Here is a 22,979-nt window from a genome sequence, read left to right as displayed (position 1 = left end):
TGGGAGAAGAATAAAGGTAGCAAGACAAGTCTGGCTCAAGGTGAATTTGAATTGGTGAGGGAATTTACGTCTAGGAGGAGAAGGCTTAAAGTATGTCACAGAAGTGGTTTAAGATATATTGTCACTACATTTTTTTTTTTTTTAAGAGAAGCCAATAGGCTGTACCAGGCCTGGACCCCAAATGGGCTGGATCTGGAACATTTTACATTTCCTGGTAAGCGAATTTATTAATATCTTCTTCCTTTTGTGTTCATTTCTAGGCCAATGAGACAGCTTTTGTCCCTTATCTAAAGTACTCCTGGGACACCTGGGTGGCTCAGCAGTTGAGCATCTGCCTTCGGCTCAGGGTGTGATCCCAGAGTCCAGGATGGAGTCCCACATCAGGCTCCTTGCAGGAAGCCTGCTTCTCCCTCTATGTATCTGCCTTTCTCTCTCTCTCTGTGTCTCATGAATAAATAAATAAAATCTTAAAAAAAAGTACTCCTTGGCTAATTTCCAAGCCCCACTTTGGGAGAACTTTGATATATCCTAAGAAGTAGCATACCATGAGTTTAGAATCATTTCAGAGAAATAGACCATCTGGGCATATGATTCAATCCCATAGTCCTGAACCTTCTTCCTTCATGATAAGAATTACTAAATTCTCAAGACTGAGCAATTTTCCTTGTATATTATTAACTGCATACAGTCAAGTTTTGCTTCTATGACTTCAATATATTCACAGATACTCACCATTTTTTTTGCTGCCCAGTTTCTGTTGTTGACATATGTTTTCTATACAGATTTTTTTTAAATTTTATTTATTTATGATAGTCACACACACAGAGAGAGAGAGAGAGAGAGAGAGAGAGAGAGAGAGAGGCAGAGACATAGGCAGAGGGAGAAGCAGGCTCCATGCACCAGGGAGCCCGAAGTGGGATTCGATCCCGGGTCTCCAGGATCGCGCCCTGGGCCAAAGGCAGGCGCTAAACCGCTGCGCCACCCAGGGATCCCCTATACAGATTTTTAAAAGAGATTCATTTATTTATTTTTAGGGAGAGAGAGAGTGCATGAGCAAGGGGAGGGGCAGAAGGAGGGGGAGAGAATACTCAAGCAGGCTCCCTCCTGAAAGTGGAGCCTGGTGCAGGCTGGATCCCAGGACCCTGAAATCATGACCTGAGCTGAAATCAATAGTTGGCCGCTCAACCAACTATTGAACTATTGACGGAGCCACCAAGTGCCCCTGGGTAAAAATTTTAAATTTTTTAAACTTAAAAAACTTAAAAAATTTTAAGTTTAAATAAATTATAGGTGTTTTTTTCTTTTAGGTACTTCTGACAGTTAACTGAATAAATAGACAAAACTTGCTTTGAGGTTCAATTTTCTCATCTCTAATTTGGAGATCTAATATTCTCTCGTTTGCACCTCTCATTCAAGTTGAAAGCTTCTATTTTGTATTCTGTAACTGATTTTTTTTTTCTGAAGTGAGACTACCTCTGATATTGATACCTCAATACTCTGTTGAGTTTGGCTTTTGACTGACATTATACACTGTAGAGCAATCTTCTCACCTATTATCACACGGCAGTGTTAGAGTAGGGTAGTGAGCTTATGGTGACGTTCTCAAAACTGTTAGTTTATGTGAGGCCTTAGCTTGAGATTCTGGTTACTCTGAAAACTGGTAATGATTATGAAAAGATAATTGTGTGTGTGTACCAGTCCATAATTAATGATAACCTAAATAATCTAAACATTTTATTTTATTTATTTTTTAAGATTTTTAATTTATTTATTCATGAGAGGGAGAGAGAGAGAATGAGAGAGAGAGAGAGAGAGGCAGAGACATAGGCAGAGGGAGAAGCAGGCTTTTTGCAAGAAGCCCGATATGGGACTTGATCCCGGACCCCAGGATCACGCCCTGAGCCGAAGGCAGACGTTCAACCCCTGAGCCACCCAGGTGTCCCTAATCTAAACATTTTAATTCCAATATCACATATCTGCTCAAACATCTGATAAAGTCAAACTGTGTGATGTTAAGTTTGGAGGGTAGCTAAAATCTAAGCACTCACCTTGTGCTTGGTGCTTCAAATGATGGGCCCCTTACCCACAAAAATAAGTGTCAATTTATCTGCCTTATTTTTGGAACTTTCTGTGTGCTTGCTTCATTTACCCTTTCAAATGTGCTTCTCATCATTCCTCCACAGAAACCCCCTTGTCTGAAAAAGAGGTACTGCCAATATGCTTACTACTAAACATTGCTCAACCTGTAAAGTTAAAAACAAAACAAAACAAAACAAAACAACATTGCTCAACCTGTTCTCCCTTCTCAGATACCCCTTCCCTCTATTGTCTCCCAAACCTGCCTTGACTCTTCTATGTTTATAGATCCAACCTGTTTGAAATTCTTCTAGAACTCTCCTTTGACTTTATTTCTTACTAGCCTCCTCCTGTGAACACTCTGGTCGCACAGTGTAATTATAATCTGTATCTAATTGTTCTATATGTAGTTCTACTGTTTCCCTGAGTTGTGAGTTTTTTGATTACAGATACTTGTTATATTTTTCCTATCCTTACTCAGCTTGGAGCAGAAATGAGTTCAGGTTAGGCTCTCAGAAATATCCTACACATAGTAGTCCAGCAAAAATTTATATTTCTCTTATGAAATTTTTCTTTCGGTAGTATCATTCTCTGAATTGTACTGAACAGTGAGATATGGCTCTGGAATTTGTTCACTGGAAAACACAAAGGATTGTGTCCTTCTAGTCATTTTCTAGGTTGTTAAGCTAATCCATATAATACAACCAAAAAAAATCTATTTGGATCAGAAACATCTGGATAGCCTGCCAACTCACTATAGATAAACTAAAGCCTTGCTACTCAAAATATGGCCCCATGCCAGCTTCTTTGACCTACACTTGAAGCTTATTAGAAATGCAGAATCACAGGAGCACCTGGCTGGCTCAGTAGGTAGAGCGTGCGACTCTGGATCTCAGTGTTGTAGATTTGAGCCCTGTGTTAGATGTAGAGATTACTTAAAAATAAAATCTTAAAAAAAAAAAAAAGAAGAAATGCAGAATCACAAGCTTTGCCTCAGACCAACTAAAAGAGTACCTGCATTTTAATAAGATTCCCCAGGTAATTTATATGCATATGAAAAGTTTGGAAGACTGAAATAGCTGGTTTTGTATTATTCCACCACGGCCAAAATTTCTGACACTAGTCAGGTGGAAATAAGGTATACTAACTTGTGATGTTGTAGCCCGAGCAGCTGCAGTTTGTTGGCAAAGATCTGAGTTTCAAGCTCTACTTTTTATTTATAGGCTGGATAGCTTTGGCCACATTCCGTCATTCACATTTGAAAAAATAAATAGGGATAATCAGAAGATTAATTTGTTTTTTAAAAATAAAGTACAAACTGCTAGATGTGTATACACAAGTATATTTAAGCATTATTACTGTTTTCTCAGGTTCACTTAAGTAAATAAATTATGAAGAATAACTCTGAAGCCAGAGAATAAAACAAATGAAGAGAGATTATTATTCTTCAAAGATGCTCCATCAGATTCATGCACAGCTGGTCTGTACACTGGTCTTAATAGGAAAAAAAAAAAAACAAAATAGTAAGAGTGGGCGGTGACTGTGAGTTCAACTAACTTTGCCTTTGAGCAGATGTTAAATTGCTGTGTACATGATTCAATTTACTATGATCAAAAGTCTGCCCCACAGAAACACACAATTTGACTGAAAAGAATGTGAGGCTGACAAATATACATAAAAATGAAATTTGCTTTACACTTTTGAATGTTTGTGTTAAACACTGAATCGGAATTCCAGTCTGTGCTGAGATGTCTCTTGCCTCTTCCCTATCACTCTCTCATTGGACATGATTGAAATGAAGAAATCCAGTTTGTTGTCTGAAATATTCTAGGGCTTTTAGAAAACTCAGAGTGTCTTAAGCAGGAGGGAATGTTGCTTCTGAACTTGCTTTTGATCCTACGTAGATATTCACATATTAGACACAGTGCATAGAAACTCTCAATATCCTAATGTATTCTAGGAATAAATATGGTTGAGAGTAACAACAGATGACAGAAGCAGATGACAGAGCTTTGATGAAAATATTCTATTTCACCCTAGAAGAATGCTTATGCAAAGTATTTGTTACATTTGTTGCTTGGCAGTGAAAATATTTTATATTAGATTTTCCTTTGAAATCCTGAAAGCTGGGATATGGATAGTATAAACAAGACATTTGTGAAAGAATTCATTCTTCTGGGACTCTCCGGTTACCCAACACTTGAGATCATGTTTTTTTCTCTGATTCTAGTAATGTATCTAGTGATTCTAATTGGCAATGGTCTTCTGATTATAGCAAGCATCTTCGATTCCCATCTTCACACCCCCATGTACTTCTTCCTGGGTAACCTCTCTTTCCTGGACATCTGCTATACATCCTCCTCTGTTCCCTCAACTTTGGTGAGCTTAATTTCAAAGAAAAGGAACATTTCCTTCTCTGGGTGTGCAGTGCAGATGTTCTTTGGGTTTGCAATGGGGTCAACAGAGTGTTTCCTCCTTGGCATGATGGCTTTTGATCGCTACGTAGCTATCTGTAACCCTCTGAGATACCCTGTCATCATGAACAAGATGGTGTATGTACTAATGGCTTCTGTGTCATGGCTCTCTGGTGGAATCAACTCAATTGTACAAACATCTCTTGCTATGCGACTGCCTTTCTGTGGGAATAATATTATCAATCATTTCTTATGTGAGATACTAGCTGTCTTAAAGCTAGCCTGCGCTGATATATCCCTCAATATTTTTACCCTAGCAGTGTCAAATATGGCATTCCTGGTTCTTCCACTGCTGGTCATTTTTTTCTCCTATATGTTTATCCTCTACACCATCTTGAGAATGAACTCAGCTACAGGGAGACGCAAAGCCTTTTCCACCTGCTCAGCATATCTGACCGTGGTGATCATATTTTATGGTACCATCTTCTTCATGTATGCCAAGCCCAAGTCTCAAGACCACCTAGGGAATGACAATTTGCAAGCTACGGAAGGGCTTATTTCCATGTTTTATGGGGTAGTGACCCCTATGCTAAATCCTATAATCTATAGCTTGAGAAATAAGGATGTAAAAGCGGCTGTGAAATATGTGCTGAATTGGAAAGCTGTTAAGCAGTAAGACCAAAGGGAGATGTGAGTCTTCAGTATATAAAGAATAGATATGGCATCATTGGGCAACCATTGAGAACCTTCTTTGGGGAAAGTAAAATTTATAAAGAGAGATTTTTATTCTTTGCCTTCGCTGGCCCAGTTTAGCTATAATTACTAAACAATAGTCTGCCATAAACTCAGATTGTAATAGGTTCTGATTCATATCTCGGAAAGTTAATGAATTCCATTAGAATCTCATCCAGGGTGATGATATCTGAAATGAATGTTTCTGGCATCTTGTGTGGCAACACAGTGGAAAACATCATACATAAGCTTTAGGAATAGAGAAGAAGTATAAATTCTGCTGTATCAAAAACTACTTAATATTGGAAAAGTTATTTATTCTTTCCAAATTGCAGTTTCCTTATTTGCAAAAAGGTAGTAATTAAACACTTATTATAAAAATTCAGTAAGTTGCACAAAGCACCTGGCAAGTAAGAAGTTCTTTTTTTTTTCTTTAAAGATTTAAGTACTAAGTTCATAGTAGTTCTCTTTGTAGATGATGTTAAATTTGACTTTTCCTATTGATTTAGAAAGTAGGAATTGAAGATTACAAATTGAAGACAAAAGACACTAGCTAGCATCTCTTTTTTTTAAACTACTAATTATTAGGGTCGGTCATTCCTCCCTTAAGTCTTCTTAATAATATCAATCACCACTCCTCCTTGCACCTTCTTCCCCACATACCTGTATAAAGAAAAATCAAGAAAGGGAAAGATAGAATCAGGGGACTTTTATATCACAAGGAAAGCTCATTGAATCATGAGAGGCATTTCTCTATTGTCCCTGTGAAAGACTAGGAAGACTGTTTCAATCCAAGCCAAGTAAAGGGGATACAAAAGAGCCTCTTGAGGTTTTGGGTGGCTGCAAAGGAGAGCTGATTTTTGGCTTAATGACCTTTTTTTTTTTCTAGGCCATAAACTCAACTGATAAACTAGTCTACAAAAGGCTTGGAGGATGATGAGTATCTTAGGGCTGAAAATAATCAGAATTTTTTAGTTTGCCTGAAGTGATTTTTGGGCACTGGAGGAGGGCTGAAATTAGTGTCTGGGAAGAGAAAACCATTTCATTTACATTTAAGTAGTTGAAACTCCTTAGTAAACCTATTACAGGTTTCCCCCCACTTTTTGTAGATTTTTCTGCCATGGCTGAGCACAGCATATCGTTGGCCCATATCACCAGCCATCATGACAGCTGGTTTCAGTCTTATTTTCCCATCCAAATTTTCTCTTTCCTGTTGATTTCAGAGCCATAATATAGCCCCAAGTCTCCTAGCTGAGGGCTGTACTCCCTGCCAAACTCTATCCTAGGGATAAATCTTGATTTTGACCTGAGTAATCTGGTCACTAAAATGTTGCTGCCTATCTGTTTCCTGGTTGGCATGTTGTCACTGTCGTAAACCTCTAGCTGCTGGTCCTTCTCTGGCTTAGATCACAATGGGTGCTGCTTTGGGTTCTATTTAGACAGGTACATGCCAAACCCTGTGAGTATAGCTTTTTTTTTTTTTAAGATTTTATTTATTTATTCACGGGGACACACAGAGAGAGGCCGAGACATAGGCAGAGGGAGGAGCAGGCTCCCTGTGTGAAGCCTGATGCAGGACTCGATCCCAGGACCCCAGGATCACAACCTGAGCCAAAGGCAGACACTCAACCACTGAGCCACCCTGGTGCTACCTCCTATAGGTGATCACTGTTAACATTTATATTATTTGTCTTACTAATTTGGAGTCATAAAATTAATCTCTTTATGTTTATTTCTTTTGATTCACCATGTACACTCGAAGTGGTTATAAGTTTGAAAAATGTGTGTACATGTATCCAGGTTTCACAGAATAAATTCTGGAAAATAAAACCCTGGGTCAGTTGATAACAATTTTTTTTTTAAATTCTCTTGCTAAAATTATACTCCCACTCCAAGATTGTATTATCTGCTGTCAGTGACACTGTAAGGGTTTCTACAAACTTTTGCAGCTCTAGTCTGTGTGGGTTTACATACATAAACTTCTCACTTTGGAAATCTTCAAATACTCATAAATTGGAAACGTCATGTAACAATCACTCAGTTTAAATGATTACCAGTTCATTGTTTCATTATCTATACCCACTTATCCCCTTTCTCTGGATTTCTAAGCAAATATTGGATATATATGTGTGTGTAAATAATTTGTATTTTGGAACAATTTCAAACTTCTAGAAAAGTTGCAAGAAGCACACAAGGAATTTTCTTTAGGCCTTTACCCCAGATCTTCAGGTAATAACATCCTACCATATTTGCTTTATATAAGTTTCTCTTTATATATGTGTATGTATGTGTATTGTATATGTGTATATAGAAAGAGCTGTTTGAGAAAGAGGTGCAGATACTATGTCATCCTCAAAAATCACTGTGACATTGTTTTACCTTAACCAGAATATGACTATTGACATGGAGAAATAATTCTATTTAGTTTACCTGTCAGCAAACAATAAACCTGGCCAAATCTAGCCTGCCAGCTGTTTTTGTGTGGTCCGTGAGCTAAGAATGATGTTTATCTTTTTAAACTGCTGAAAAAATGATAGTAATATTAACACTCCATGGTACATGAAAATCATATGAATATCAAACTTGAGTGTCCATGAAGTTTAAAAAAAGACTTTATGTGAAGATAATATAGACATATAGAAAATTTTAAAAATAGTATATAGAATATCGTGTGCTATTCACCTCATTTCTCCCAGTGGTGGTAGTACAATAACAAAACCACAAAAATGACATTGGTTCAATATTATTAATTACATAACAGAACTTACTCAGTTTTTATGATTTTTCCATATATTATATGTGTATGTGTGTGTGGTTCTATGCAATTTTAGCCTACGTACAGTTTCTTATAACCACTATCACAATCGAAACAAACAAAAAAAAAGGTCATTGACTGCTGATCTAATTGATAAACCTAGTCTAAAGTCTCAATAATTTCCAGTCTCTCTATAGAAAAAAAATTTTTCAAGTCAAAGATTCGATTTAGAATAAAGTGCTATATTTTGTGGTCACATCTCCTTAATCTCTAATTTGTAATGGTTCATAGCCTATCTTTGTTTTTCATGACCTAAAGATAATTAGAGGCCAGGTATTTTAGGATTCCCTTTGAATTTAAACTTATTTTTTCATGATAAATTTCAAGTTATGCAATTTTTGGTGAGAATAACACATTTTTTGTTGTTGTTGTTCTCAGCATCTTATATCAGGACACTTGATATTGATTTGATTCATTATGGGAAACGTTAACATTGATTACTGGTTAAGGTGGTATATTTTGGATATCTCCTGTGTAAAATCACTATTTTCTCTTTTTTCATTGTGAAGTTCTTGTAAGAAGATACATTGATATTATATGAATATCCTACTCCTTGACCAACTTATACCGCCAGGTTTAGCATCAATTGATAATTCTTCCCTAAATCAATTCTTTTTTTTTTTTTTTAAGATTTATTCATTTATTTTTGATGGGGAGGGAGGAGGGTGAGAGGAGAGGGAAGGGCAAAGGGAGAGGGAGAGAGAAACGCAAGCAGACTCCTCCTTGCAGAGTACAGAGCCTGACAGGGGGCTCCATCTCACTACTCTGAGATCATGACCTGAACTGAAACCAAGAGCTGGTCGCTTAACCAACTGTGCCACCCGGGTGCCCGCCTACATCAATCCTTATTATTGTGGTTGTCACCTGGTGATTTTATAACACTATAATTTTCTTCTAATTTATCCATTGTCATTCTACTCAAAGGAACAGCTTTACAAATAAGATAACTCAAGTATTTATTTATCCATTGATTTATTTAAATCCATTTGAACTCACGCCTTCTTACTTTTTTTCTTTGGGTTACAAACCATGATTATTATTATTAATTTTAAAGCTCAATTTGGCCTGAATTTTGCAATGCCTTCCCTTTAAGCTGGTTCCTGTATTCTTTTGAAATGTGTCCACAATTCTCTGAGCACTTCCTTACTTTCTCTTACTTTCTGGTAAAACAAGATTTTTTTTTCTTTCAAGACTATTTAAATTAAGTTAGTTTGCATATAGTGTAGTATTAGTTTCAAGGATAGAATTTAGTGATTCATCAGTTGCTGTAATATCCAGTGCTCATTACATCAAGTGCCCTCCTTAATGCCCATCACCCAGTTACCCCTTCCCCCCACTTACCTCCCCTCCAGCAACCCTCAGTTTGTTCCTTATATTTAAAAGTCTTTTATAGTTTACCTCCCTCTCTGTCTTTATCTTCTTTTATATTTCCTTTCCTTCCCCTATGTTCATCTATTTTGTTTCTTAAAAACAAAACCCCCCAGAAAAACAAGATGTTAAACCTCATCTTGTGCTTTCCAATCCCAGTTCCAGGAAACTCATTTCTTTAAGAGTTCTAGTTTCTTTTAATATTAAGAGAGTATACTTAGAAACCAAAACTCATTGTTAGTAGGGTAGCATTCTTTCTAGGCCCTTTCAATAATTAAAGCTATGAAATATATGCATGTAAATACCTACATGTATATCTATTTTAATATCTATCTATTATCTATCATCTATCTATCTATCTATCTATCTATCTATCTATCCTATCTATCTATCTATCGCTATATAAAACCACTGGTTCATACTGACACATTAAAATTCAGTTCAACCCTACAAGTTTCATTCGTTCCTTTTTTTAATATTTATATTTTTCATCTCTAGCACTGAAATACTTCATTTGGGGGCAGCCCGGTTGGCTCAGTGGTCTAGAGCCGCCTTCAGCCAGAGCCTGATCCTGGAGACTCGGGATCGAGTCCCACATCAGGATCCCTGTGTGGAGCCTGCTTCTCCCTCTGCCTTTGTCTCTGCCTCTCTCTCTCTCTCATGAATAAATAAAATCTTAAAAAAAAGAAATACTTCATTTTGAATATTTTTATTGCTGTGTCTTCAAGTTCAATTATATTTTCATCTGTACTCTCTAATATGCCATTAACCCCATATAGTAGAATTTTCATTTTCCAAATTGTGTATTCCATTTCCGGATGTCATTTTTAAACAATAACATTTATATTCATTATGTTCTTGGTTTTCTTTAAATCGTGGGTAATTTGTAATAGCTAACCTGCTAGTTTCATTATCCTAAACTTTCTATTAAATGGCTTTTATTTTTCTGGTTATGGGACAGGTTATACTGCCTTTTAGCATTTTTTTAAAAATAATTTTGAGTTGTATGCTAGTCATTTTGACCTTTATGTCATTGAATACTGGATTTTGGAGTTTCCCTTTAAAATGTGTTGGATATATTCTAACAGGCAGTTACCTGCAGTTACCTTGACCCCTTTGGCTCAAGTTTTTATGAGGGTAGATCTAGAGTTGCATTTATTCTGGCTCAATGAATGTAATTTACTTTAGAATTGTGAGTGGTTTTCCTCCCAGGGAACATTAGGCAATGTCTGTGTCCATTTTTTGTTATATTACTAAGGGAGTGGGTATGCTGCTACTAAAATTTATTAGGTAGAAATCAGGGATGTTATTAAACATCCTACAATACACAGGACATAATAACACAACAAAGAATTTTTCAGCCCAAAGTGTCAAGAGTGCTCTAGTTGAGAATCCCTGTCTTAGAACTAGGTTAGCCCTACTGCTAGCTGACAATTCATGGGTCTGTAATAAATGGTCTGGATATTCAATGAAGATTTTCCACCCTAATTGCTTGAAACGCAAATATCTCCCAAACCTTTGGGAATGGTTGGGCTTATAACTCACCATTGATCATTCTTTGCTTGGACTCCTGGAGTTTCAACATTTCTGTGTATATGCTTAACATTCAGCAACAGACGTAATGGAATCCTCCTGATATCTGGAGCTTTTTCTTTGCTAGATTTTTCACCTCCAGAATTCTGCCCTGTAAAGAAGCTGTTCCAGCCCCTTGAACTCTTTTTGACTCTTCTTAAATTAGTGAGACCACTATGATCTGTTTGGGATCCTCCTCCATGAACCAAAATCTAAAAAGTAATCTTATGTTTCCTTTAATTTTAATCTTTTTTTTCCCCAGGGATCACAGTCTTGCCTTGCTTGTTCAGTATCTGAAAAGTGTTATTTCATATATTTTGTCCAGTTTTCTAATACTTTACGGTAGGATTGGAAAGCGTGTTCCTTCTTAGCTTTTCTGGTCGTATAATTTTTACTTCTCCAGAACATATAATACTCATATATTATTCTAACATCCTCATTCTCACCTATATTTTATTCTTGGATATATAATTAAATGTATGAAATGCTTGCAACTTATTCTTTTGCCTATTTCCCCATACATCTTTTATTTGAATAAAGATTATTCTCTCATCAACTCTAAAAGGAGATTATGAGTACAACATTCCTTGGATCTTGTATGTTTAAAACTATTTTTCAAAAGCATTAATATTTGAAAGACAGCTTGACTGAATATAGATTTCTAAATACATATTTATTTTCTTGAGTGCTTTGAAAATGCAACTCCATTGTATGATTTTTTTCAGAATAATCATGTTGGACTGATTCTTTTGCTGTTATAAGATATTAGCATTTTGTTTTGAAGATTTGAAGATTTTGTATTAATCTTTAAACTCCAGTAGTTTTACTGAAATAGTGTCAGAGTTGATTATGCTGAACTTATTTTTCCAGGTATCTCTTGGACATTTTCAGTTTGTTATTTATGAAAAGTTTTTCTGGACTTATGTTTTAAATATTAATTCTATTTCATTGGTTTGTTTCTTTTTTAGAGTCTCAAATTTTATTTACTTGTTAAAGAAATAGTATTTCTTCTTTGCCTATTCATTTTAACAACTTTTGGATGCACTTTTTTCTTTATCTTATTTTCATTTTGTTGATTGCTTCCCTGCCTTTATTCAATGACCTTAATTAAGTTGTATTTTAATTCATTTTACCTTGGCTACCTTTATTTTAGTCTTCATTTCCAAGATAGTTTTGTCTTTTGCTTATTATTTCCTGAGTTCATTCAATTTTTTTTATGTCTTCCTGATACAAATTTCTTTTTTTCTCTTTTTAAAAAAGTTTTTATTTTAATTTTAGTAGAGTTAACATGCAATGTTATATTGGTTTCAGGTGTACAATATTGTAACTTAGCAATTCTATGCATCACCCAGTGCGTACCCCAAGTGCCTTTCTTAATCCTCATCACTTATTTTATCCATCACCGATCTCCCCTCTGGTTGACCATTACTTTGTTCTCTATAGTTAAGAATCTGTTTCTTGGTTTGCCTATCTCTCTTTTGCTCATTTGTTTTGTTTCTTAAAATCCATATATGAGGGCAGCCCTGGTGGCTCAGCGGTTTAGCACCTGCCTTCAGCCCAGGGCCTGATCCTGGAGACCTGGAATCGAGTCCCATGTCGGGCTCCCTGTATGGATCCTGCTTCTCCCTCTGCCTGTGTCTCTGCCTCTCTCCCTCTCTCTTTCTGTGTCTCTCATGAATAAATCTTTAAAAAAAAATTCCACATATGAGTGAAATCACAAGGTATTTTATCTTTTCTTGACTGACTTATAACATGTTTTTTGTCAGCAGCAAATATATTAAATTTTAAAAAAGGTCAATTCCTTTTTAATTTTGGAATTTCTGATTCCAAATAGTTTCTGACTCTTCAAATGACTGAGGATATTGGCATCAATTTGTAGTGTGGTAGTTTTAATTGGCCTTTTTTTTTTTTTTTAGAGAATGAGGGCAGAGGCATTTTGATTCTCATTTTCTATTTCATTTTATAGTTGTTTTGAATATAATTTGTTTCCATCATTCGTTTCTGGATTTGGACTAGTTTATAAGATTTGTAGGTCAAGAGTGCCCTCATCTGTCTGTACTGTGAAGTAGAACTTCCTTAAATGATTGCTCTGGCTTCTTCCTCCCTTCCCCTTCTGCTGCTGCAGAAATAGAAATTTATACCACCATTACCATATTAAAGCCACTTCAACCCTTAGTCCTGAGAGCTCTCTGACCCTCCGCTTATCTTTCCCCTTTATCTTGTTTGACTAAGTAGGGAGGAGTTGTATGCCTTCTAGTATTTCAGAATTTTTTTGATTAGCATGATCCAAGTTCTTTTTTGCTTCTTCACTCTTTCACTTCTAAAACTTCCAAAAGTCCTTCTCCCTTCCTTTTAACTTACTTTTCCTCTCAAACCTAAAACTTTGAAAGAAAATCACCTCAACTCATATATACTTTTGTGTACCACCTATATTCAGGGCTCTGTCTTGGTTTTAGGTCAATCTTAAATTTGCTACTAGTTCCCAACTTCTCTTTTCTATGCAAGTTTTTTGCTCTGTGATAACATTCAGTGGGAGCATGAGAGATGCTGGGGTTTGGATATTAAATTTCCTTCTTATAAGTAACTTGAAGTTTGAGTATTTTCTAGTTATGTCTAGACTGTGAGTTTGGATAGTTTTATTTGTTCTTCCATTGTTCTGTATTGTTTTTAGAGAATATGTAGGGATATAGCAATTTAAGTAGCTGCTGTTATCATCACTAACCCCTAAGTCTGTATACATTTTTTAATCACTTAAAAATAACATTTTATTACTCAATGTAGTGTTTATTTACATAACAGTAAAATTGAGCATATTTTCATTTTCTATTCTATGTCTTTGTGATTTTTCTTTATTTTTTGATTATCCATTTTCTATTTGGGTTTCAATTGAAAATTGGGCAAAATAAATGAATTGGAAATTCCTCTTTTTTGTAAGAATTCTTTATATATCAAGTTTATTATCACTACATATATATTGTATTTTTTGATATTTCAATATCTTTAATATACTTTTAACATTTTGTATTTATTATGTAATTTGAATATTTTCCATAACTTCTAGCAATTATTATTGTAAAGAAGCTGTTTTTTTTTAAAATTTATTTATTTATGATAGTCACAGAGAGAGAGAGAGGCAGAGACACAGGCAGAGGGAGAAGCAGGCTCCATCACTGGGAGCCCGATGTGGGATTCGATCCCGGGTCTCCAGGGTCGCGCCCTGGGCCAAAGGCAGGCGCCAAACCGCTGCGCCACCCAGGGATCCCAAGAAGCTGTTTTATAAGTTTAATTTTGATTCCAGTTAGTTAACATAAGTGCTATATTAGTTTCAGGTATACAATATAGTGATTAAACACTTCATGCAGTACCCAGTACTCACTCATCACAAGTGCACTCCTTAATCCCCATCACCTTTTCCACACATCAGTCCACCTACCTCCCCTCTGGTAACCATTTATAGTTGAATCTATTTCTTGCTTTCTCTCTCTATCTCTTTTTTTTTTTTCCTCCTTTGCTATTTTGGTTCTTAAATTTCACATATGAGTGAATCATAGTATTTTTCTTTCTCTGACTGACTTATACACTTGGTATTATATTCTCCAGCCTCATCCATGTCAATGCAAATGGCAAGATTTCATTATTTTTTTTATGGCTGATTGATATTCCATTACCATATCTTCTTTATCTATTCATCAATCAATGGGCACTTGGGGAGCTTCCATAATTTGGTTATTATAAATAATGTTGCTATAAACAAAAAGGTGCATGTATCCCTTTGAATTAGTATTTTTTTGTATTCTTTGGATAAATACCGAGTCTTGCATTGCTAGATCATAGGGTAGTTCTATTTTATCTCTTTAAGGAAACTCCATACTGTTTTCTACAGTGGTTGCACCAGCTTGCATGTCCACCAACAGTGCACAGAGTTCCTTTTTTTCCACATCTTCCTCTTGGTTCTTGTGTTTTTTATTGTAGCCATTCTGACTGGTGTGAGGTGATATCTCTTTGTAGTTTTGATTTGTATTTCCTTGATAGTAAATGATGATGAACATCTTTTATGTGTCTGTTGGCCATCTGGGTGTCTTTTTTAGAGAGATGTCTGTGCATGTCTTCTGTCCATTTTTTAATTGGATTATCTGATTTTTGGGTGTTGAGTTGTATCAGTTCTTTATATACTTTGGATACTAAATCTTTATCAGCTATGTCATTTGCAGCATCTTCTTCTATTCTGTAGGTTGCCATTGAATTTTGTTGATTGTTTCCTTTGCTGTGCATAAGATTTTTATTTTGATGTAGTTCCAATGGTTTATTTTTGCTTATGTTTCCCTTGCCTCAGGAAATATCTAGAAAGAAGTTGCTTTAGCCAGTGTCAAAAAAGTTACTGCCTGTGTTCTCTTCAAGGGTTTTTTCTTTTTTAGATTTTATTTATTTAATCATGAGAGACAGAGAGAGAGAGAGAGAGAGAGGCAGAGACACAGGCAGAGGGAGAAGCAGGCTCCATGCAGAGATCCTGACGTGGGACTTGATCTCAGGTCTCCAGGATCACATCCTGGGCTGAAGGCGGCGCTAAACCACTGAGCTACCAGGGCTGACCCTCTTTAAGGCTTTTTAGGATTTCAGGTTTCACTTATGTCTTTCATCCATTTTGAATTTATTTTTATGTACAGTGGAAAAAAAGAGTTTCAATTTCTTTCTTTTGCATGTTGTTGTCCAGCTTTCCCACCACTTGTTGAAGACACTGCCTTTTTCCCATTGGATGTTCTTTCCCTGTTTATCAAAGATTAATTGACCATATAATTGTGGGTTTATTTCTGAGTTTTCTGTTGTGTTCCATTAATCTATGTGTCTATTTTTGTGCCAGTACCATGCTACAGCTTTGTAATATAACTTGAAGTATGGAATTGTGATGCCTCCAAATTACTTTTCTTTTTCAAGTTTGCTTTGACTATTTGAAGTCATTTGTGGTTCCATACAAATTTTAGGATAGTTTGTTCTAGTTTGTTCTGTGAACAGCGCTATTGATATTTTGCTAGATGGCATTAAATATGTGGATTGCTTTGGCTACTATAGGCATTTTAACAATACATGTTCTTCCAATTCATGAACATGGAACATCTTTCCATATGTTGGTATTATCTTCAATTTCTTTCATCAGTGTTTTATAGATTTCAGGATACAGGCCTTTCACCTCTTTGGTTAAGTTTATTCCTAGATATCTTATTACTTTTGGTGCAGTTGTGAATGGGATTGATTCCTTAATTTCTCTTTCTGCTGCTTCATTATTGATGTATAGAAATGCAAGATTTCTGTATGTTGATTTGGTATCCTGCAGCTTTACTGAATTCATTTATCAGTTCTAGTAGTTTTTTTGGTGGAGCCTTTCCATTTTTCTATATATGTTATCATGTCACCTGTAAATAATGAAAGTTTTACTTCTTTTTCTACTGATTTGGATGTCTTTTATTTCTTTTTGTTGTCTGATTGCTATGGCTAGGACTTCCAGTACTATGTTAAATAACTGGTAAGAGTGGATATTCTTGTCTTCTTCCTTAACTGAAGGGAAAAGCTCTCATTTTTTTTCCCCCATTGAAGATTGTATTAGCTGAGGGTTTCTCGTAAGTGGACTTTATTATGTTGAGGTGTGTTCCCTCTAAACCTGCTTTGCTGAGGGCTTTTATCATGAGTGGATGTTGTACTTTGTCAAATGCTTTTTCTGTGTGTATTTCAATGATCATATGATTCCTATCCTTTCTCTTATTAATGTAATGTATCATATTGATTGATTTGTGAATACTTACATATCATTGTAACCCAAGAATAAATCCCACTTGATTGCAGTGAATGATTTTTTTAAATGTATTTTTAGATTTGCTTTGCTAATATTTTGCTGACATTTTTTCATCTATGTTCACCAGGGATATTGTAGTTCACTTTTTTAATGGTGTGTTTATCTTGTATGGGTGTTAACATAATGTTGGCCCCAGAATGAATGAATTTGGAAGCTTTCCTCTTACTTTTTTTTTTTTTTTTTTAGTAGTTTGAGAAGAATAGGTATTAACTCTACTTTGAATGATAGAATTTGCCTGTGAAGCCATCTGGTCCTGGACTTTTGTTTTTTTGGGAGTGTTTTGGTTACTAATTCAATTTCTTTGCTAGCTATCTGTTCAGATTTTCTGTTTCTTCCTGTTTTATTTAGTTTTGGTAGTATAAATGTTTCTAGGAATTACCTATTTCTTCCAGGTTGTCCAATTTGTTGCCTTATAGTTCTTCATAATAATCTCTTACAATTGTTTGTATTTCTATGGTGTTGGTTGTTATTTCTCCTCTCTCCTTTGTAATTTTATTTATTTGAGTCCTTTATCACTTTTCCTTGATGAGTCTGACTGGTGATTCATCATTATTGATTTTCTTTTTCTAGGAAACAGCTCCTGGTTTCATTAATCTGTTCTACTTTTTTTTTTTTTTTTAGTTTCTATATTATTTATTTCTGCTTTAATCTTTATTATTTTCTTCCTTCTGCTGGTTTTAGGTTTTGTTTGTTGTTCTTTTTTCTAGCTCCTTTAGGTGTAAGGTTAACTTGTTTATTTGAGATTTTTTTCTTATTTTTTGAGGTAAGCCTGCAATGCTATACACTTCCCTCTTAGAATCTCAAAGACTTGGACTGTTGTGTTTTCATTTCCATTTGTTTCCACATAGTTTTTTAGTTCTTTCTTTATTTTGTGGTTGACACATTCATTTTTTAGTAGCATGTTATTTAACCTCTATATATTTGTGGTGTTTCCAGATTTTTTTCTTGTGGTTGACATCTAGTTTCAGAATATTGTGGTCACAAAAGATGCTTGATATGACTTTGATTTTCTTGAATTTATTGAGGCTTGTTTTGTGTCCTAACATGTGATCTATTCTGGAGAATGTTCCAAGTGCACTTGGAAAGATGTATATTCTGTTTTAGGATGGAATGTATAGATATATCTGTTAAATTCATCTATTCCAGTGTGTCCTTCAAAGTCATTGTTTCTTTATTGATTTTCTGGTTAGGTGATCTGTCCATTGATGTAAGTGGGGTGTTAAAGTCCCCTCTTATTGTATTATTGTGATTAGTTCTTTTGTGTTTGTTATTAATTGTTTTATGTATTTAGATGCTCCTATGTTGGTGCATAAATATAATTGTTATATCTTCTTGTTGGATTATCCCCTTTTTATAGTGTCTTTCTTTGTCTCTTGTTACAGTCTTTGTTTTAAAGTCTATTTTGGGGGTGCCTGGGTGGCTCAGTCAGTTAAGCATCTGCCTTAAGTTCAGGTCATGATCTGAGGGTCCTGGTATCCAGCAGCACATCAGGTTTCCTACTCAGCAGGGAGTCTGACTCTACCTCTGCCCCTCCCCACCTCATGCTCTTCCTCTCTCTTTCTCAGATAAATAAGTGAAATCTTTAAAAAAAGTATATTTTGTCTAATATAAATTTTGCAACTCTGGCCTACTGATTTTAAAAGATATTTATCATTCAAAAATCATTGCAAGAGGATTTTCAAATTAATTTATATATCCATAACATTTTCTCTTTTAAAAATAGCTCTGTATATGTGATTTTACTGCTTCTGTTCTTCACAATTTAATGCATTTCTATTATTCTCTTTTTCTAAATGAGCTAACTAATGATTTATTTACTTACTGCTAATTTTGCATGGATTCTACTGAGTTAATTTTTATTTTCTTAATACCTGCTTTTGGTTCATTTGATAAATATATATTTAAAGTGCTTATATACGGTCAGCCTGGGTGGCTCAGCGGTTTAAGCACCTGACTTCTGCCCAGGGCATGATCCTGGAGTCCCAGGATCGAGTCCCATGTCAGACTCCCTGCATGGAGCCTGCTCCTCCCTCTGCCTGTGTCTCTGACTCTCTTTCTCATTCTGTGTTTATCATGAATAAATAAATAAAATCTTTAAAAAAATAAAGTGCTTATGTATCAGGGTATCTGGGTGGCTCAGTTGGTTAAGCATCTGCCTTCGGTTCAGGTCATGATCCTGGAGTCTTGGGATAAAGCCCTACGTCAGGCTCTCTGCTCAGTGGGGGACCTACTTCTCCTTCTCCCTCTGCCTGTTGCTCTCCCTGCTTGTGCATGTGCTCTCTCTCTCTGTCAAATAAATAAATAAATAAAATCTCTAAGAAAAATAAAGTGCCTATATGGTTTCAACATTATTGAAGGAGATGGGGATGTAGTATAAGATTGAAAAGTTCTCATGAGACTTACAGTTTACAGGTTGAAACACACAATAACTAAATAAATAACTAATATCATTATATATATGTTAGTTTTATGAAAAAATAAAACTGAATCAAGTACTAAAACTATCTTGAATTAAATGTCATTTAGATAGAAACATTTGCTGTTACTAATTTCTTCTGTTTTCCTTGTTTTTGTTTTGTATATTAAAAAAAAGAATTAGCTTCTTTGTTTTTATACCTTTAAATAATTAACCTATTTAAAACTACTGGTTCAAGAAAGAAATACCTTCAAGTTCAATTTCATTGCATCTGGGATATTATTCTTGAAGATGCTAGGAAAGGGAAAAATATAATATTACCACCCAGGCTCATTCCTCAGCTTTTCTCCATCTCTATTAAGAGAATATATAGGTGATAATTTATGATGATCTTTATGGTGACTGATGATCTTCAAGACAGGGGTGAGCATGGAAGTGTTCATTATGATTTGTGTTCACTTTGAGTTGACCCTAAATTTTGCCTTGTCTTTTAAGTGAACTATGGTGGTGCTCCTGTACTCCCCAAAGAGGCTAAATATAAGGATTGAGGAATTTAACCCAATCTAAAACCTTTTGAAGAACCTGGACTTCAAAGTTTTTCCAGCATAACTGTCTGTTAGTGATGATAAGAGGGAAACATGAATTCAAGTTTATTGCTCAGTTTATTGTGAAAGGAAGAATAGCATAATTGTTATGTGACTCGTTCTAGAGTCAAACTGCTTTGATCCCAGCTCTTGATTTGTAAGCAACATAAATCACTTAATCTCTTTACTAAGGTTGCTTGTTTGGAAAGTAGAGGAAGAAATGTAGCTGGAGAGACGGAATAATTTACTATGAATACCAATTCATTATTGTTTGTATTAAATTACTACATGTAAGGAATTTAGGAACATGTTTGGAACACAGTAATAACTCAATGAATGTTCTGAATTACTATTACTTATTACTATTACTTTTAATATTACTGCTACAGCCAGGAATCCTCTTCCATGAGAGTTTTTATTCATTTTTTATGATGCTGATACCGTAACACCTTGTATGTAAGTCATTCTTTCTTGGAAGCTTTTGCTAGCCCTTATTTCTCTGACATTCAGAGTATAGCCTTTCATCCCTGTTTAGTTAATTTTTCCAATCCAATAATTCTCTTTCTCATCATGACACAATCATTTATGGAGAGGCCATCTTTCTGTGGTGATGCAGAAGCCACTCTGCACTGACTGTCTTCTGTGTTAGTTGACAGCGTGTTGGAGCTGGTTAGGTAGTCAGGTCTACTTTCATCCTGAAAGCACAGAGGAATCGTCAATCCCTTCCATCTTCCTTGTGCAGGCTCTGATCTTATCTTTGAAAACAAAGTCATGGTTTTTGGAAAGAAACAAGTTGCAAAGCCAGACTGAGGCAGATTCCTAATTTATTTTAGACTCACAAAACAGTTCTTGCCCAGACTCACACTGTTAAGGGAGCTTAGAAATAAACAAGATATAGTTTCCAGTAAAACATTTGATATTAGTATGTGGCCTCATTTCCTTGGGAAGAGATCTGCCAGTACCAATATATGTACTAACAAATAGAAAGTCAACAGTTTCCTAGTGTGAAAGGGTTTCCATCTAAAATGAAACCAGAGGATGTGAAATAGAGAATGTCATGTATGTGCCCTCAGGAATAAAATGCTAGAACCAAGAGACTGATTCTTGGTAAATGCCTGATTTACAGAAAACTGGAATTTTCTCTTGACAATGAGCATTTGGCAAGAATCTCTCCCCATCCTCAAGCAAATGAAATTCCTATTTGGACTCCAGCTGGACTTTCCCGATTCCTTGCATTTCTTGTTCATAGATGCAGCCTAACTCAAACCTTCAATAGACTCATCTGTGGTTTGCCATAGTTTGAATTTCCTAAATTGTAGTTTATCTTCTATTCCTCATTACACTCTTTCTAATAATTCAAGCTTGCCTCAGTTTACCTCCTTATTTAGATTGATGCTATGTTATTTGGCCCCCTTTGGAACCTACTGATTTTAAAAAGTTAGAGTCACTTGTTGGCTCATTAGCATTTAGTCTGTTGTGAAAGAGATGGATAGAAAAATTTTGTCATGGGATTCCTGGGTGGCTCAGTGGTTTAGTGCCTGCCTTTGGCCCAGGACGTGATCCTGGAGTCCTGGGATCAAGTCCCACATCGGGCTCCCTGCATGGAGCCTGCTTCTCCCTCTGCCTGTGTCTCTGCCTCTATCTCTTTCTGTATCTCTCATGAATAAATAGATATAATCTTAAAAAAAATAAGAAAGGTTTTGTCAAGGGCCTTAATTTTCCAAACAGCTGATACTGTGGAATGATAAGAAGGATAAGAAGAGGACTCCTTCATAGGAGTCATTGTGCTACCACCTAGGTGGAATTCTAGGGTGGGATGTTTCATTTCTTTGGACTTCAGTATCTTTATTGACATAAAATAACCTATCATTAAATAATAGATGATGAATAAAAAAGTACGATATAATTTATAACCTCTATAAAACATCAATTTAATATGATTTACCATGACATGGGTTCACATGTGAACTCCTTGCAAGTTGTATGAACTTGGCCATTTAATCTATGAGTTTTAGCTTCCCATCCATAAGATGGGAATAATACCTACTTCTTATATTTATTGATAGAATTCAATTAAATAATATCTATTAAGTACCAAGTATAGTGCCTGGCAAAACACAATGAAAATACTGCAGAGTATTAGTTTTGTCTGCCCTTAACTTTGTATTTAATTTTCTCTCTACTTCTTATCTTCCCTAATTAGCCTGGAGACTATACCTTAATTACAGGGTAAGCTCTGGTTGCTTAACTTGGGAGATTCTCTCATCAAGACTAATTTTTGATTTCTCTTAAAAGAGTATGAAGGGATCAAGGCCAGAGGCTGACTAGTTTTTGTGTGATTTTTGTTTTTATTAAACTCACAATGAGTTTTGAGCTTAATATTGCCACGATCTTTCTTCTGATTTTGTCTTTTCTCTCTCCCTTCCACCTTGTTCCATCCTATCATTAGACAAATTAAAGTGTTCATCTTCACTATGGCAGTTGTTTTTCTGTGATGTACCACCCTGCTGGGATTTTTGGCAGCAAAAGTACACAGCTGTGTCCCTCTTTGGCAATTTCTTTTGTCTGGAGAGAACTGCTTTGCCCATGGTTTTTACTCCTTCCCAGGAGCAAATTTTATTCAATGACTGTTCCATGTAAGTGTACAAATGCCCTAGATCTTAGCCTCATTTTGGGATTTCTCTAAAGGACCATCTCAGTTTTAGAGAGCACTGTAGGATTGGCTGAGGCTTCTGATAATGCTGGGTTGCAATTAACTTCCCTTCTGCACAGTCCTCTTCTCTCACCTCTTACAGATATTGTTTCTGAGGACATGCCCCAGTAAAACTCCAGTGGCAAATCTCTGTCTCAGACTCTGTTTCCTGGGAAGCCAGCTTATGACAGTCTTCCACAGCTTGTACCCCAGTAAATTTACTTAGTAGGACTCATTTTGCTCATCATTTACACAGACACTACACAAGTAGAACGGTGTACATAAATTTCAGTTATTAGGTTCAGGTGTACTAATTTTTGTGCCTATCCTCCTTTGTGTTCGGCTGAATAGGGAAATTATGGAGCACCCAGAAAGACTATTTTGGAAGATGAAAACACAGGGTGCCTGGATGGCCCAGTCAGTTGGGTGTCCTACTCTTGGTTTCAGCTCAGGTCATGATCTCAC

At 35.7% G+C, this 22,979-nt stretch overlaps 1 protein-coding gene and 1 long non-coding RNA gene across 2 annotated transcripts in view; both read left to right on the top strand.

The window, feature by feature from the left end:
- Nucleotides 1–22,979, top strand: part of LOC140641797 (uncharacterized) — an 89,669-nt gene that overhangs the window by 15,516 nt on the left and 51,174 nt on the right. The gene's annotated exons all lie outside the window — the stretch shown is intronic.
- On the top strand, nt 4,210–5,166 carry LOC140640985 (olfactory receptor 13C4). Its single transcript, XM_072840320.1, has one exon. The coding sequence runs from the start codon at nt 4,210–4,212 to the stop codon at nt 5,164–5,166; it is 957 nt and encodes a 318-aa protein (XP_072696421.1).

This window comes from Canis lupus, chromosome 10, assembly GCF_048164855.1.
Source record: "Canis lupus baileyi chromosome 10, mCanLup2.hap1, whole genome shotgun sequence".
Classification (NCBI taxonomy): domain Eukaryota; kingdom Metazoa; phylum Chordata; class Mammalia; order Carnivora; family Canidae; genus Canis; species Canis lupus.
Note: the sequence above shows the minus strand (reverse complement) of the source record. Positions and strands in the feature narration are given on the sequence as shown.